The 18507-nt window shown below is 42.4% G+C and overlaps 1 protein-coding gene across 1 annotated transcript in view; it reads left to right on the forward strand.

Annotated features, from left to right (window-relative positions):
- The first annotated feature begins 326 nt into the window (after positions 1 to 326).
- The window catches only part of Nup85 (nucleoporin 85), a 29057-nt gene continuing 10876 nt past the window's right edge, over positions 327 to 18507 (forward strand). The window contains exons 1-11 of the mRNA XM_027955730.2: positions 327 to 417; positions 3741 to 3834; positions 5297 to 5459; positions 9350 to 9420; positions 11654 to 11697; positions 13511 to 13580; positions 15368 to 15489; positions 16548 to 16682; positions 16785 to 16907; positions 17134 to 17265; positions 17477 to 17583. Coding sequence (XP_027811531.1) covers positions 385 to 417; positions 3741 to 3834; positions 5297 to 5459; positions 9350 to 9420; positions 11654 to 11697; positions 13511 to 13580; positions 15368 to 15489; positions 16548 to 16682; positions 16785 to 16907; positions 17134 to 17265; positions 17477 to 17583 — 1094 coding nt within the window. The 5' untranslated portion in view covers positions 327 to 384. The remainder of the gene's footprint in view (positions 418 to 3740; positions 3835 to 5296; positions 5460 to 9349; positions 9421 to 11653; positions 11698 to 13510; positions 13581 to 15367; positions 15490 to 16547; positions 16683 to 16784; positions 16908 to 17133; positions 17266 to 17476; positions 17584 to 18507) is intronic.

An 18507-nucleotide genomic window follows, 5' to 3' on the forward strand; every position in this document is an offset into this window, starting at 1 on the left:
AGCGAGCCCAGGCAGCCGCGGACACCTGCGGCCGAGACTCCGCCGGGCTGCGCTAACCCACGCGCGCCCCGCCGCCCCCGGGGCCTTCCGCTGCTCGGCGCGGGGCTGTCCGCGGCGCCGCCTGACCCGCCGAGAACGTTCCGGCGAGGACTGGCGGTCTCTGGCGCCGTTTTTCTTGGCGAGCTGTCGCGACAGGGAAGGAAAGACGCCTAGAAAGCCGCTAAGGAGCGGGTCGTGGCTGAGACGAAAGGCCTCTGCAGCGCCGGCGCGCCCGGCCTGCAGGCGTCGCAGGGGGCGCCAGGGCGGGGTCCTCTCTCGCAGGCGGCTCTGAGCGGGAGTCTGGAACGGGCAGCGCTGGCGGCTCCGCGAGGTCCAGGTGGCACCATGGAGGAGCTGGACGGCGAGCCGACAGTCACTGTAAGAGCGCCCGGAACGGGCTCGCTTGCTCGGCACGAGGACTGCGTCTGCGTTGTCACTTGAGGCTGGCCTACCTCCCCGCCGGGCGCAGCCCGCCTCCTGGACTCAAGTGTCCTGAGCGGAGGCGGCCTGCGTTGATTAGGGAGAGGGTCGGGTGGTAGTGGTCACTGCCTTTGGGCGCCTTGGTATACTCACAAGCCTCGGCCTGGAGGCCTCTTGTTCCCTTATCTTTCCGACCTATTTTCTTGGTATCCTCGAGGGCATTCCAGCGAGCTCAGATCAAGCAGAGGACCCGGGGCTTTAAACTTTCCAGCCAAACTAGGCTCCACATCACAGCGCCGTGAACTTGCCTTTCACCTATGGTGCTGTGCGGGTTCTACGGTTATGAAACGTATTTATTCTCTTGCAAGACTGTTTTTATTCAGTTCCGCTTGAACTCTCAAGAGAGTATGTCAAGTGTGTATGATCTGTAATAAAGAAATTCCTGAGCTTTAGGTAGGAGATGCCTTCCATTTCCGACTCCTGCAATGCTAGTTTCTTCCCTGCTTTATTTGCTGCTCATTTTTCAAATGGAAGCTCCAGCAGCCTATCTTAACCTCCTTGACTAGGTCAAATATCTGCTCACTGTAGCTTTTCAAAAGTTCTATTTTATTTTATTTTTTTGGTACTGGGGAGTGAACGCAGGGGCGCTAAACTTCTGAGTCACATCTCTTTTTGTATTTTATTTTGAGACAGGGTCTGCTAAGTTGCTTAGGGCATGGCAAAGTTGCTGAGGCTGGCTTAGAATTTGTGATCCTCTGGCCTCAGCCTCCCGAGCTGCTGGGATCACAGGTGCTTGTGACCTTGCCTGGCTCTTTTGAGACAAGGATTTCACTAAGTTGTCCAAACATGCCTCATAATTAAAATTCTGCCTCAGCTTCCCAAGTAGGTGGAATTACAGGAGGGTGCCCCTGTGCCTGGCCTTTAAGTTTTACAGATACTTTTCTACATTGTGTCTATGATCTAATTATTTGTTAATTTCTGTTTTGGTGCTGGGGAATTGAACCCAGGACTTTGTGCATACAAGCAGGCATTCTATCACTAAGCTAGACTCCCCCCACCCCCAAAAGGCTTTAGTTCATTTTTGTGTATATTGTGAAGTCTTTTTTTTTTTTTTTTAAACCACTGAGTCTGGTAAAACCCGTGGGTGCTTTACCACTGAGCCACATTTTTATTCATTTATTTATTTATGGTACTGGAGATTGAACCCAGGCCTTGTGCATGCCAGGCAAGCACTCTACCAACTGAACTGTATCTCCAGCCCCCACATTTTAAAAAAATATTTATTTTTTAGAAGTAGTTGGACACAATACCTTTATTTTGTTTTATTTATTTATTTTATGTAGTGCTGAGGATCGAAACCAGGGTTTCACATGAGCTAGATGAGCGTTTTACTGCTGAGCCACAATCCCAGCTCCCACATTTTTATTTTGAGACAGATCTTTCCAGGTCACTGATGGTCTCACTGGGTTACTGAGGCTGGCCTCCAACTTATGATCCTCTTGCCTCAGCCTCCTAAATTGGGATTATAGGTGTGCACGACTGCTCCCAGCCTCTTCTTGCTTTGTTTGGCTGCATTAGAACTTCCTAAGAACTGAATATACTTGTATCAAGACTAGACTATTGGCAGTCAAAATTCATTGTCAAAAATATTTATGGTATGCCATCTGTACCAGTCTCTTTTAGGCAGTGAATGAGGATCCTAGAGTCCCCTGATCCTGTGAGCTTTTGTCTACTTACAGGACAGATAATAACCATGTAAGAGAGTCATTTGGATGCTGACAGAGATGCAGTGTTCAGAGGAGAGTTCATGAGAGCTTGGGTTATACAGGGTTATACAGATAGAGGTGGTAAGTGGTTAGAACTGGAGTCATTGGTGGATTGGATTTTGGTGCTGAGGGAAAGAGAAGAAGCACAGATTATTTCTAATAAGTGGGAAGACTGTTCATTTGTGAGTATGGAAAAAGGTTCTGGGCTAAGGATGGACATCACGGGATCCTTTTTTTTTTTTTTTTTTATTCTGGGCATGGTGGCACACACCTGTGGTCCCAGCTGTTGGAGAGGCTGAGGTGGAAGAATTGCTTGAGTCCAGAAGTTCAAGACCTACCTGGGCAACAGCAAGACCCCCATCTTATATATGTTTACTTTTGGGGCTGGGGTTGTAGCTCAGTGGTAGAGCATTTGCTTAGCATGTGTGAGGCACTGGGTTTCATCTTGAATACCACATAAAAATAAGTAAAATAAAGGCATTGTGTTCATCTATGACTAAAAAACAATTTTTAAAGATTTACTTTTTCGCTTTTGGTTATAGATATAGCTCTATAGATTAATTTTTGGATTAGGCAGTTGCATGTGTGAAGCTGACACTCAAAGGGATTGGCCTGAGGGGGGGAAAATCACCATTACAGAGATGGCACAGAAGCTATAGGATTGGAAGTTTCTTTCTTTCTTTTTTTTTTTTTAAGTAACAGTTCAGTTATTTACTTATTTTTCATTTTTATCATTTTTGTGCTATTGGGGATTGAAACCAGGGCCTTAAACATGATAGGCAAGTGCTTTACCACTGAGCTATACCCCCAAGCCCCACCTAACCTTTCAAAAAATTTTATTTGAGGGCTGAGGATGTAGCTCACTGGTTAAGGGCTTGCCTAGCAAGTGCAAGGCTCTGGGTTAAATCCCTAGTACTCCCCCTCACCCCCCACCAAAAACAAACAAAACCCTTCATTTTTAAATGATTTGACACAGGGTCTCACTAAGTTGCCCAGGGCCTTTGACTTTCCATTCTTCTACCTCAGCCTCCTGAGTACTTAAGATTATAGGCATTTGCCACAGCTTCTGACCTTTTATTTTTTGAACTCCTTTTTCCAAACCATAGATTGCTAATTACAGAGTAAGAGTTGATGAGGGTGAACTGGACACAGTGATGCAGGCCTGTATTCCCAGTTGCTGAAGTGGCTGAGGCAGGAGGATGGCAGATTTGAGACCAGTCTGGGCAATTTCTTGAAACCCTGTCTCAAATTAAAAAGAGTAGGTGAAATAGCTTACATGAGCATGACTGACTCCAGTAGGGGGGGCATGGGGGAGAAACCAAGTTGGTGTATAGCTTGGCAGGCAGGGTTGAGGTGCCCAGCAAGGTTCGGGGACTCAGTGGTCCCTGAAGCTGGGCATGTGGATTAACACTTCATAATTTTCATAACCACTGATTTCTAGGATTGTACTTAAAAATCAATTGAAAAGCAAAGCCTTCAGTAGGAGTAACATTTTCTACTCTTATTTTTCTCTAGTTGATTCCAGGTATGAATTCCAAGAAGAAGCAAATGTGTTTTGACTGGGGTCCTGGGGAGATGTTGGTGTGCGAAACCTCCTTCAACAAAAAAGGTAGTCATTTTTTCCTACTAGATTTTCTTGGCATATTTGGTTGTTTTTCTTTCATGTTTGACTAGCAGAGACATGAAATGATTGTGCTTATTTTGCACCATTTTCATTTTAAAACTAATTGATTTATGAGACCTGGAAGATGTTAAGTCCAAGGGAAAAAAAAGTCTCCTTGTTTTATGGGAAAGTTGGTGTTTTTTTTTGGACTGGGGATTGAACCCAGGGTGCTCTACCACATCCCCAACCCTGTTTTGATTTTATTCAGAGAGAGGGTCTGAGTTGCTTATGACTTAGCTAATTCACTGAGTCTGGCTTTGAACTTACCCTGCCTGAGCCTCCTTAGTCACAGGCTTAGATTATAGGCTTACAAGTATGCACCAGCTCAGAAAGGATTTCCTTGATGTTTTAAAACCTCAACTGTTCTTTTCCCCTTTTCCTTTCCGTTTCCTTTCTTTCCTATCTTGTGCTGGGGGTCAAACCCAAGGCCTTGCAAATATAAGTCCCCTTGTTGTGAAACTTAGGTCCTGTGGCCATCACTTTTGCATTCACAGTGTGAACTGAATGATGGTTTTGTAGAAATGGTGGTTTATATCCACAGCAGAAGAGGTGCAGATGGCTTATCCTTGGCTTGGTTTTCCTAATTTCTGTCAGTGACTGGTCATGGATCTTTTTAAAATTATTTATTTATTTTTTTAGTTGTAAATGGGTCTTTTATTTAATTTATTTATTTATGTGAAGTGCTGAGGATCAAACCCAGGGCCTCGCACATGCCAGGCAAGTGCTCTACCACGTGCCACAACTCCAGCCCCTGATCTTTTTTTCCTGCTACGCTTTTTTTTTTCGGTGATGTTGGGAATCGAACCCAGGCCCTTACACATGCTAGGCAAGCGCTCTACCATTGAGCTACATCCCCAGTCTTTCTTATATGGTACTGGAATTGAATCTAGGGCCTTACACATGGTAGACAAGTGCTCTACCACTGAGCTATATCCACAGCCCTTTGTATGATTGTATATCTGAATGATTTATAAATGGTAATCCATATTACTTTATTTATTTTGCTTCATTGGTTGTTTTCCAATGTTGGAGATTAAAACCACAGCCACACATGCTAGGTGAGTATTCTAATACTGAGCTACACCCCGAGAGAGAGAGAGAGAGAGAGAGAGAGAATTTTTTTTTTTTTTTTGAATTTTTTAATATTTATTTTTTAGTTCTCGGCAGACACAACGTCTTTGTTTGTATGTGGTGCTGAGGATCGAACCCGGACCGCACGCATGCCAGGCGAGCACGCTACCACTTGAGCCACATCCCCAGCCCACACTTTAGTTTTTATAAATGAAATCAGTAGCACAGAAGCTAATTTATAATTAAATACTCAATTCAAATTTTTAGGATGGATTCTCTTTTGGAGGTGGTAATGATGTTAATGTTTTTTCCTGTTTTTTTTTTTTTTTTCCCCCAGAAAAATCAGAGACAGCCCCAAACTGTCCCTTTATCTATATCATCCGGAAAGATGTAGATGTTTACTCTCAAATTTTGAGAAAACTCTTTAATGAATCCCATGGAATCTTTGTGGGTCTCCAGAGAATTGAAGAAGAATTGACTGGAAAGTCCAGAAAAGCTCAGTAAGTAGGCTGCTGAAGTTTATAGCTTTATTGTGAAAAGCCATATGAAATGCATTCTTATCCTTTTGAGTGATGAAAGGGATGCCTAAAGAAAGGAGTGACTCCTGGTTCTGGTGTATGGCCTCCCCATACACTAGAATACAGGTCTCACAGGAAATGTTCATATGCTGTTGGTTGACTCTGAGTTGCTATGCTTTTGCTGTTTGTATTCCCACTTCATTTACCCTCCAAAGAAGGCAGTTGGGCCAAATCAGCCCTTGAGAATTATTGAATGAGGTCCTGTTGTTTTAAGATTTGTTATCCAAATGGCAGGGTTTTTTTTTTTTTTTTTTTTTTTTCATTACTGGGGGTCAAACCAAGGGCCTTACACGTGCTAGGCAAGTAATACTCTACCACTGAGCTCTGTCCCCAGACATTTTTATATTGAGACAGTCTCACTAAGTTTGCCAGACTGACCTTGTGATGGTCCTGCCTCAGCCTTCCTAGTGTTGCTGGAATTGTAGGTATGTACCATCACGCCTACTTTGTTTAGTCTTTACTTTTGAGACTTTTCTTAACATTTGAGACAAGAAAACTATTGTTTTCCAAGATTAAGAATTTTTTAACATGTTTCAAGGCTTAACTCTCTCAATATCAGGGTGTTAACTTGTTAACTGCAAATTCTGGGTCCCACCTCAGATCATCAAAATGAAAATCTTTGGAGTTGTTTCTGAAAATCTCCAGGTGATTCTTAAGCACACCGGAGTTTGAGAACTTCTGTGTTAGATTTTTAATATGTCTGGTCATATTCTTAGGGCACGGGCATTTTTTGTATCTTACTTCCTAGCTAAGCTTTTCACAAATGAGTCATTCTGGGCAATACCCTTATCAATTGTGTGTATGTGTGGCGGGGGAAAATATCACTGGTTTAAGAGGCTGTAATATGGAATATGATGACTCAGAGAAATCTGTTACTATTTCTAGGAAAAAATATTAAAAGTCCTGTAAGTCCTTGATGGCAGGGGACCTTGTCTTAACTTCTGTGGATTATCTGTTCCTTCATCTCCAGTGTGTCAGTACAGTTGGTGTTTTGTATAGTATGTTCAATGAACGAATATATATGTGAATGTTCTAATTGTGAGAAGTTAGTTTTGTCCACAGGGGCTTGCCCATTACCTTGTTGTTTGGCTAGGTAAATTAGTCTTGTCTGAGCCTTTACTGAGTCTGTTTGTCTGCCTTTCTTCTTTTCCTTCCTTCCTTCTGTGGTGGAGATGAAACCTAGTGCCTTATGTATGCTAAGCAAGCACTGTACCACCAAGCTCCATCCCCAGCCCCCTGAGTCTTTATACTCTTTACTATAAAATGGGCAATAGTGAGGATTGGGAAGATAATTGGGAAATTATTTTACTCTGTATAGACCATTTGCAGAATACAGGTACTATTTTTGTTTTGTATGTGGATGGTACTGGTGATTGCACCTAGGACCTCACACATGCTAGGCTAGTGCTCTAACACTGAGTTACATACACAGCTCTTTTAAAATCTTCTTCTTCTTCTTCTTCTTTTTTTTTTTTAATATTTATTTTTCAGGGCTGGGGATGTGGCTCAAGTGGTAGCGCACTCGCCTGGCGTGCATGCGGCCTGGGTTCGATCCTCAGCATCACGTACAAATAAACGTGTTGTGTCTGCCGAAAACTAAAAAATAAATATTAAAATTCTCTCTCTCGCTCTCTCTCTCTCTCACACACACACACACAAAATAATAATAAAATAAAGAGAATCAATAAATGTGATGGAATCAAACTAAAAAGTTTAAAAAATATCTATTTTTCAGTTGTAGTTGGACACAATATCTTTATTTTATTTATTTATTTTTATGTGGTGCTGAGGATCAAATCCAGGGCTTCACTCGTGCTAGGTGAGCGCTCTACCACTGAGCCACAATCCCAGCCCCAAGTCTTATTCTTTATTATTATTTCTCGGAGGCATTGGGGATTGAACCCTAGAGTGTTTTACCACTGCAGTGCATCCCTAGTCCTTTTTAAAACTTTTTTAAATCTTAAGACAGGGTCTTGTTAAGTTGTTGAGGCCCTCATTAGCCTCCTGATTCACTGACATTATAGGCATGTGTCACTGTACCCAGCTCTCCACCCCCCGCTTTTATGTGGCACTGAAGATTGAACCCAGTGCTTCACTGGTGCTAGGAGAGCACTCTACCATTGAGCTACAACCCCAGCCCCCACAGCCCAATTTTGTATTTGATTAGAGACAGGGTGTCACTGAGTTGCTTAGTTCCTCGCTGTTGCTGAGGATGGCTTTGAACTCTCAATCCTCCTGTCTTAGCCTCCTGAGCTGCTGGGATTACATACATGCACTACCATGCCTGGCTCCCCAGCTTTTTAAAAAAATTTTATTTTGAGGGCTGGGATTCTGGCTTGGCCGTGGAGCACTTACCTAGCATGTGTGAAGCACTAGGTTCAATCCTCAGCACCACATAAAAATAAATAAATAAAATAAAGGTAATGTGTCCCTCTACAACTAAAAATATAACAGATTATAATTTTGCCCGTGAGTTTGTGTGTGTTTTTCTTAGTCTCTTTCTTGACCTTCATACTTTTGAAGAATATTGATGACTGTTTGGCTTTGTCAGATGTTTTCTCCTAATTGACAAAGCATGTATAGCATTTGTTACCAAGAAGAACACAGAAGTGGAGATATGTCTTTACACACAGGTTCATGATACTGATGTTTCATTACTGAGGATGCTGACCTTGATTATGTGGTTTCTGTTGGGCTTCTCTGCTGTCAAGTTCCATTTTTCCCTTGCTGCTAATATGTGTTTGTGTGTGTGTGTGTGTGTGTGTGTGTATTAGGGGCGAAAGTTTGAGACTGTATAAATCCTATTTCTCCTCATATTTTTCTTTCTTTTTTTTTTTTTTTAAAGAGAGAGAGAGAGAGAATGAATTTTTCAATATTTATTTTTTAGTTTTCGGCAGACACAACATCTTTGTTTTTGTATATGGTGCTGAGGATCGAACCTGGGCCGCAAGCATGCCAGGCGAGCGCGCTACCGCTTGAGCCACATCCCTGGCCCCTATTTCTCCTCATATTTTTCACCCACTAATTTTTGTGTCCATCAGTGTGTCTCATCTGCAGTAATATATCCAGGTGCAATTGTGCCTCCTGTAATCTCAGAGACTTGGGAGGCTGAGGCAGGAGGATTTGCAATTGTTCCAGGATAGCCTCAGTAATTTAAGGAGGCCTTAAGAAACTTAGTGTGACTTTGTCTAAAAATAAAATATAAAAAGGGCTGAGGATGAGGGTCAGTGGTAAAGCACCCCTGTGTTTAATCCCCAGTACAAAAACAAAAACACCTAAAATCATCTGCAGTGATAAACATTAGTGTAACCTCATGTTTGTTTTATCCTGATTATATAACAATAATAATTATTATTTTAAAAAATTTGTTTTCTTTAGTTATACATGGACACAGTGTCTTTATTTTGTTTATTTTTATGGGTTCCTGAGGATTGAACCCTGTGCCTCACACATGCAAGGCAAGCGCTCTGCCACTGAGCCCCAGACCCTAATAATTAATATTTTAAAAATATTTTTTAGTTGTCAATAGACCTTTATTTATTTATATGTGGTGCTGAGAATTGAACCCAGTGCCTCACACATGCTAGGCAAATGCTCTGCTACTGAGCCACAACCCCAGCCCCTCTATCATAATTATTTATTTTGTCATTCATATTGTTCCAGCTTTGGAGCATGTGAATCTCTTTCAGGTTGGCTGATGCCCCCCACTTTTTTTTTTTTTCAGCAAATTCCTTTGTGATTTGAGTGTTCCCTTTCTGATATCATGAGATGTTCCAAGCTCATCTTGTATATGTCATTTCATTTTTTTGTAGATTGGTTCGAGTGAGTAAAAACTATCGATCAGTCATAAGAGCCTGTATGGAGGAAATGCACCAATTTGCAAGTAAGAATTTTGTTGTGTATGTGTGTGGTCATATTCATGGTATCTATTTGGCTACAAATACTAAACAGTAAAGTCTGACGTATTTTCAAATTCTTTCCAATTTTACACAATTCCTAATTTAAAAAAAAGATTTTTTAGTTGTAGTTGGGCATAATACCTTTATTTTATTTATTTATTTTTATGTGGTGCTGAGAATCTAACCTAGTGCCTCACACGTGCTAGGCAAGCACTTTACTGCTGAGCCACAACCCCAGACCACAATCCCTAATTTTTTTTTTTTTTTTTTTGGGTACTGCAGATTGAACTCAGGGGCACTCAACTACTGAGCCACATCCGCAGCCCTATTTTGTATTTTATTTAGAGATAGGGTCTCACTGGTTGCTTAGCACCTCGCCATTGCTGAAGTTGGCTTTGAACTCATGATCCTGCTGCCTAAGCCTCCCAGCCACCAGGATTACAGGCTTGCTCCACCAGGCCCGGCTAATCCCTAAATTTTTGATAATAATCTAAAGTATGTTTTTCAAATTATAACATATTGACAGTGAATTACTTATTGAAGGTGGCAGGCTAATAAACAAAATTAAGCCTCTCTGAAAATTACGTTCCCAGTTCTCTGACCTTGTTTATTTAAAGTCACCATAACCATGAGAGTTACATGATTCATTGGTACCAGGATCAGTGTTTGTTTTCCCAGGGGCACCTAACCACTGAGCAACATCCCCAGGCCTTTTTAAAATTTTAATTGTTTAAAGTTTTATTTATTTTTCCTTGGAAAAAACCATAATGTCACACAAGTAGGTAACACAATTTTCATGGTAATACTCAAGGAGAAATTTGATATCAAGAACCTCTGTCTTATGGAATGGAACTAGACAGATAGTAATATTTCAAATGCTTTAAGAAGGGGAAACTACTATAAAACTCTTTGAGTTATATTGTAACTGTACCTGCATTTTATTTTTTATTTTGAGACAGAGTCTTGCTAAATTTCTGATGCTAACCTCAAACATGCAATCCTCCTGCCTCAGACTCCCAAGATGCTAGGATTTTAGGCATGTGACACCACACCCAATTGGATGAGTCTTCAGTTTTATATAACACAAAGTCTTTTTCAGGGTGTTTTAGTCACCTTTTTTGCTGCTGTAACTGAAAGACCCAACCAGGGCAATTGTAAAGGAGGAAAAGTTTACTTGAGGGCCCATGGTTTCAGAGGTCTCAGTTCACTGATAGCTGGCTTTATTCCTCAGGGCTTGAGGTGAGGCAGAACAACATGGTGGAATAGTATGGTGGAGGGAAGCAGCTCTCATGCTCATCAGAAAGCAAAGAGAGATCTCCACCTGCCAGATACAAATATATACCCCCAAAACACATCCCGAATGCCCCATCTCGTCCAGCCACACCCTACTTGCCTTCCTAACCACTCAATCCCATTGGGTGATTAATTCACTGATTGGGTTAAGACTCTTGTAACCCAATTATTATTATTATTAATATTTATTTTTTAGTTTTTTAGGTGAACACAATATCTTTATTTTGTTTTTATGTGGTGCTGAGAATCGAACCCAGTGCCTCACACATGCTAGGTGAGCGCGCTACCACTTGAGCCACATCCCCAGCCCCCCAAATATTTTTTTCTTGAACTTTCTTGCATTGTTTAACATGTAAGCTTCTGGGGGACACCTCACATCCAAATCGTAACACAGAGGATTTTTTTTTTTTTTTTTTTTTTTTGTAGTGCTAGGGATGGCACCCAGGGCCTGGTACATGCTAGGCAAGTACTCTGTCTATAGTGCATGCCACCACAACTGGAATCAGAAGCCTTTAAGATGGCTGCATTATAGTTGAAAGTGCTGTTTATAGCCTGAGTAGTTTTGTTTGAGAGGCATTGAAGTACAACAAAGGGATATGAGACATCAAAAAACATGTAGAACTGAACACAGTGGCACATGCCTATAATTCTGGGCAATCTCAGCACTTTAGTGAGGCCCTCAGGAATTAGTGAAACCCTCTCTCAAAATAAAAAATAAACAAGGAGTAGGGATGTAGCTCGGTGGTAAAGTACCCCTGGGTTCAATTTTTAGTACCAAAAAATATCTAGAAAATGATGGTCATTAAGAGAAACAAAGGCACATGCTATAGAACTGACATATGAAGTTAGAACAATGGGAATAACATTTCCATAGCATAACATTTCACTTCCATAGCTTGTTTAAAATGTTTTGTGTTTTGTTAGTTGCTGCAAAGGATCCAGCCAGTGGTCGCCAGTTCAGCAGCCAGGTAAGGGGGAGCTGCCTATCGTATTGGCACTACTATCTATTTGTGTCCTAGGACCCACTTAGGATAGCTCTACAGTCACTGTTAGGGTGGAACCCTTTCTTTCCAGGTCTACGGGCAGCCACTTGGGGCGACAGAGATCCTGCTAGACATCCTTCAAGGTCTAGAACATTGGAACACAAGGATCACCTTGATAAATACCATATGAGTTTTCAAAGAACTGTAAATCCTAAACACACAGTGTATATGAGTTGTCACTTGAGACGGATAGTTGTATGTTCAGAACCAGTGCGTATTATCATAAAAACAAATCACGAACTCAGAATTTTTGCTGAGTGGCAAATGGTTATGCTTTAGTTAGAGCTGGAAGATGACTTGCCGAAATCTTCTTTCTTTGGTAGACTCTTGGTATTTTTTATTTTTTATTTTTTAAAGAGAGAGAGACAGAGAGAGAGAGAGAATTTTTTAATATTTATTTTTTAGTTTTCGGTGGACCCAACATCTTTGTTTGTATGTGGTGCTGAGGATCGAACCTGGGCCGCACGCATGCCAGGCGAGCGCGCTACCTCTTGAGCCACATCCCCAGCCCAACTCTTGGTATTTTTTAAATTCAGTAGTCAGTAGGGAAAAGTGTCCTATCTCTCGTCTACAAAGTGTATATTTTCCTCTTATGAACAAGGGATGATGGTATCTGGATGGAAGAGTGGTAGAGAAGAGGAGCCTGTGTATTCTTTTCTTTTTAATTTCATATATATATTTTAGTTGTAGTTGGACACAATACCTTCACTTTATTTATTTATTTTTGTGTGGTGCTGAGGATCAAACCCAGGGCCTCGCACATGCTAGGTGAGTGCTCTGCTGCTGAGCCACAACCCCAGCCTGAGCCTGTGTATTCTTAAGGGCAGGGTCCAAGTCTGATTTATTTTTAGGTATTGTGTGGGGCTTTATTGTTTTGGTATTAGGAAATGACCCCAGGGGTGCTTTACAACTGAACTATATCGCCTACTGTTTTTATATTTTGTCTTGAGACAGGGTTTCACTGAGTTGCCCATTTTGGCTTACATCTTGTGAACGTCCTGCCTCAGCTTCCCAAGTAACTGGAATTAGAGGCATGTACCACCACACCCTGATGCCCACTTTTTTTTTCGGTTTTGTGATTCAACTCAGCCTTGTATATGCTCAGCACATGCTTTACCTCTGAGCTGCACCCTAGCCTAAGATTTGCCTTTAGTACACTATTTCTTAAAATTGAGTCATTGAAATACCAACTTCACAGTTTTTGCCTAATGTATATTTTTATTATTTAGTCTTTTTTAAATATTGTCTCTCCATTTTTACTTAAATACTACCACTTCCTAAGTCACAATTCAATAGTATCAGTATGATGTGCTGGTTTTATTTGTCTAATGAACATTAAAATAAAATCACAACCATTAAAATAATATCCCCACCACGTGGCTCAGTGGTGCACGCCTGTAATCCCAGTGGCTGGGGAGGCTGAGACAGGAGGATCTCAAGTTCAAAGCCAGCCTCAGCAATGGTGAGGGACTAACAGCTCAGTGAGACCCTGTCTCTAAATAAAATACAAAATAGGGCTGGGGATGTGGCTCAGTGGTTGAGTGCTCCTGAGTTCAGTTAAAAAAATAATAATATCATCACTGAAAATTTTGATATGGAATGCCCTGTGGAAATACTGCCATAGACATGCCAGTAGTTGTTAGGTTAGTGAGGGACCCTCATGGGATTCAAGCCCTTCTTTCTTTCTTCTGAGAACAAACCTGAGGAATATTAAAACCTGTTTCTGTTTCTTCCTAAGGTCTCCATTTTGTCAGCAATGGAGCTCATATGGAACCTGTGTGAGATTCTTTTTATTGAAGTGGCCCCAGGTGAGCCTGGAATAATCCTATCATATTAGAGAGCTCCCTGCCCTCCACTGATCATCCCTCATCTTTCCTATGAATCAGTATGTTTTGCTGCTAGGAATGTTTTTTTCCAGTGTTCTTCATAATAGCCATCAGAAGTCATTATAAGACACCCCAAGAAATGTGTCATTTTGTTAGATGTGCAAAAAACAGTCATATGGAGCACCTTCCCTCAAACAGGCAGGGTACAGTGGTGAACACCTGTGATTCTAGCCATTTCAGAGGCTGAGGCAGAAGGATTGCAATTTCGAGGTTAGCCTGGTACCTTAGTGAGTCCTGGATTCAAAATAAAAATGAAAAGGACTGGAGATGGAGATGTAGTTCATTGGTAGAGCACCCCTGAGTTCAATCCCTGGTGTTCCCCAACACCCAAGTACTTAGTAAACAAATATTCAAGTTGTGCAGAGAGTAGTGGTTAGTATTTATGTTATGGATAGGTGAAGCTTAAAGTTTTAAAGATGTGAAGAGGGGGCTGGGGTGTGGCTCAGTGGTAGAGTGCTCGCCTGACATGCACGAGGCACTGGGTTCAAGCCTTGGCACCACATAAATGTAAAATAAGGATACTATGTACATCTAAAACTTAAGAATAAATATTAAAAAAAAAAAAAAGATGTGAAGAGGAGTTAGGTGGTGAGAGTCAAAAGTTGCTTTGAGAATTTGATAGCTAATGATTGGGTCAGGGCAACCCTATATCTGATCCATGTCTAGGTGGGATTATTCTGTTTGGGTTTTTTTTTTTTTTTCCTTTTCTTTTTTGTATATGCTGGAAGTTGAACCCAGAGCCTCACACATGATAGACAAGCACTCTACCATTGAGCTATATCTACAGCCCTATTTTGTTGATCTTGAATTATGTCATATAGTGTCCTGGCTTGAATGTGTACTTTGTGGAAGTGTGGTAGGCTTTTTGTGTGTGTGTGTGTGGGGGGGGGGCGGAGAGATACTTGGGATTGAACTCAGGGGCACTTGACCACTGAGCTACATCCCCAGCCCTATTTTGTATTTTATTTAGAGACAGAATCTCACTGAGTTGCTTAACACCTTGTTTTTTGCTGAGGCTGCCTTTTTTTTTTTTTTTTTTTTTGGTAGTGTTAGGGATTGAGACAAGCACTCTACCCACTGAGCTATATCCCCAGCCCTGAGGCTGGCTTTGAATTCACGATCCTCCTGCCTCAGCCTCCAAAGCCACTGGAACTACAGGTGTGTGCCACTGCACTTGACTGTTTTTAATTTCTTGAAATGGTTTTGTTTGCTAGTATCCATACATGAGTATTGACCTCTGTGCAGTATAGCAGTTCATTCATTCTACTGCTGAAGCACTGAGCAACCTGAAAGTTAAATTAGTTGGTCAGATACCTACTTTCTCTAGTAGATTTTGAGCAGATTGCAGTTTCACATCACTGCATGTAACATCTAGTCAGTACTAGTCCCTAAATGGCCATTAACCACATAGCCATTAGATTTTTGTGAATAATCTGGCTAGGGGTGATGAGGTCTGCATCCCAGCTTCAACCCTTTCCAGTATTCAGTGAAAGATGAAGCTGACTGGCACAGGGAGGATTTTGTAAAAGTTCCACTTGATTTTTCCTAGCATAGCACTTGGTGCAGCACCATGTGTGCCTGTTTAGGAGGGATGAGCCCCTCTTGGAATGCCATCTTGTCCGCTTTCACATTCTCCATACCTGGGGTAAAGTAGAACTTGCTGCAGGTGAAGTGAAGTTTTCGTGCATGATGAGACTCTCTCCTCCCAGCTGGCCCTCTCCTCCTCCATCTCCTCGACTGGGTCCGACTCCATGTGTGTGAAGTGGACAGTTTGTCAGCAGACGTTCTGGGCAGTGAGAATCCAAGCAAACACGAGAGCTTTTGGAACTTGGTAAGGACCTTGTGCTGGCCTCCCCTTCCTCCCGCCTTGCATTCTGCTGCCTGGATGCTTTTTGAGTGATTCTGAGGTTGTCCTCAGGCTCCTGCCTGGCTCCCCAAGTCTGATCATGGAGATACTTTTTCCTTCCCTGCTTTAGGGCAGAGCTTAAAAAAAAGCTTCATAGATATTCTAGTGGAAAGGGATTTGAGTTCTTTTTGGATCTAAGGAAGAAAACACAGGAAGATCATACAAAAGCAGTTGACATCCCCAGCCCTTTTTATTTTTTATTTTGAGACAGTCTTGCCAAGTTGCTGAGGCTGAATTTGAATTTATGATGCTCCTGCCTTAGCCTCCTGGGTCACTGGGATTACAGGAGTGTGCCACTGGGCTCAACTGCATTTGTCATTTGAATGGTGGTGAAAGTGCCTGAATATTGATTTGGGGGTTGTAAGTAAATTTTAATGAGAATGTTAATTCACAAGTAGAGGACCTGCTATATTGTATGTGTATGTACATAAATGTACTTGAATTGCAATTTCTTTCCTTTTTTGGTGATATTGGGGACTGAACCTGTGGTCTTGCACATGCTAGGTAAGTGCTGTACCACTGAGCTATCTCTTCAGCCCTTTTATTTTATTTTTTATTTTTGGCACGAGGTTTGACTATATTGCCTAGGCTGGCTTTGAAATTGAGATCCTCCTACCTCAGACTCCAGTGTAGCTGGGATTATAGGTGTGCACTACCAATAGGCAATAACTGGCAATTTGATAAAAATGATCAGGGTAAAACTATGAGACTCGTGTGATAAATGGATTCTGAAGGGGGCCATCCATGGAACTGAATGCAGTGGCACACACCTGTAATCCCAGCAACTCAGGAGTCTGCGACATGAGTATCCCATGTTTGAGGCCAGCCCCAGCAATTTAAGGAGACCCTGTCTCAAAATTTTAAAAAAAGGGCTGGGGATGTGGCTCAGGGTTAGAAAAAAGGAAAAAGTCATCCATGGAGCAGAGAACTGCCCAAGGAGTTGTAAAACCTCTCAGGACCAGACCTGTGCCATCTTCTTGCAGGTGACCGTCTTGGTGCTTCAGGGTCGGCTAGATGAGGCCCGACAGATGCTGTCCAAGGAGGCAGATGCCAGCCCCACCTCTGCAGGCATGTGTCGAATCCTGGGGGACCTGATGAGGACAATGCCTATTCTCAGTGTATGTGGAACTAGCCTTGCTTGCTGGGTCATGGGATTGGGAATGATTTCTTGAAATATAAAGGGTTGGTGGTTTGGCATCTCATGCGGTCTTTCCCCTTAGCCTGGCAACACTCAGACACTGACTGAGCTGGAGCTGAAGTGGCAGCACTGGCGAGAGGAGTGTGAGCGGCACCTGCAGGATGGCACGTTTGCCTCCAGCCCACGCCTAGAGTCTCTCTGCAAGGTCTGGGGGAAGCAGTTTGGTTGGGTCCTGATGGCCTTCCCTAGGGCTGTGGCATCCCCTGGAGCCACAGCAGAAGCTGGCTCCCTGGACAAGGCTGTCCCTCACTATGCTGGGAAAGAAGGAACTTTTGGCTTCTAGTTGAAAGCTTGGGCCCCAACTGAGATTAGCAAAACCATAGAGAAGCTGCCCCTAGAGGAAGTGGAGCTCAGGGAATTTCTCTCCTCAGATCATGCTGGGAGATGAGGCCGCCTTGTTAGAGCAGAAGGAACTTCTGAGTAATTGGTACCATTTCCTAGTCACTCGGCTTCTGTACTCTCATCCCACAGTGAAACCCATTGATCTGCACTTCTATGCCCAGGTGAGTGAGCTCTTCATGGGGGGCAGTAGTCCTGGGGTCTATTTGTGTATTTTCTTTGAGTTGAACTTTTCCAGGAATAAGGAAGGCTCTTTTAGCCCTTTTTGAAGGAACCCATCATCCCTCTCCAGGGGTCCCTGTATAGCAGTCCTGACTGCTCCCCTAAATCTCTGCTTCCATGCTGGGGATTGAGTGGGTCATCACCTTTCCACAGTCCAGCCTGGACATGTTTCTGGGAGGTGAGAGCAGCCCAGAGCCCCTGGACAACATCTTGATGGCGGCCTTTGAGTTTGACATCCACCAAGTGATCAAGGAATGCAGGTAGGACCCTCCAATCCCATCACTTTATCTTTTTTTGGGAGGTGTACTGCGACTTGAACTCAGAAGTGCTCTACCACTGAGGTATGTACTCAGCACTTTTCTTTCTTTTTTTTTTTTTTTTTTTTTTGTATTAAGGATTGAATTCAGGAGAGCCTAACCACTGAGTCTCACATTCCCAGCCCCTTTTATTTTGAAACAGGGTCTCACTGAGTTGCTTATGGCCATGCTAAGTTGCTAAGGCTGACCTTGAACTTGTGATCCGCCCCCTCTGCCTCCTGAATTTACAGGCGTGTACCACCACATCCAGCTTTTTCTTTAAATTTATTTTGAGATAGGGGTCTAGCTAAGTTGTGAGGCTGGCCTCAAACTTGGGCTTCCACTGCCTCATCTTCTTCTGTAGCTAGGATTACAAATGTGTGCTGTAACAGGGTCTTAATGGATTGCCTAGACTGGTTTCAAACTTAAGATCTCTTGCCCCAGCCTTCCAAGTAGCTAGAATTTCAGGCATGTGCCACCAGAGCCAGCCACTTTAACCATTTTTAGATGTGTACTTCAGTGGCATTATGTGTATTAATAGTGTTGTATTTTGTCACCACCATTCATCTCTAGAACATTCTGGGTTTTTTTATCCTTTCTCTTATAGAACAGCTGCTTTAGTTTGTGCTGCTATAACAGAATACCTGAGACTGGGTAATTTATATAGAATAGAAATTATTTTCTCACAGTTTTGGAGACTAAAATAAAGGCACTGTCAGATTTGGTGTCTTATGAGGGATGCTCTTGTTTGCATAGTGGCACCTTGAATGCTGTGGAGGGAGGAGAAGCATTGTGTCCTTTACATGGTGAAAAGTGGAAGGGAATAAACTTCCTGCCCCTTTGTAAATTCATGGCCTAATCACCTATTGAATGCCCCAACTTTTTTTT

The sequence above is a fragment of the Marmota flaviventris genome, chromosome 17 (assembly GCF_047511675.1).
Source record: "Marmota flaviventris isolate mMarFla1 chromosome 17, mMarFla1.hap1, whole genome shotgun sequence".
NCBI classification, from domain to species: Eukaryota; Metazoa; Chordata; class Mammalia; order Rodentia; family Sciuridae; genus Marmota; species Marmota flaviventris.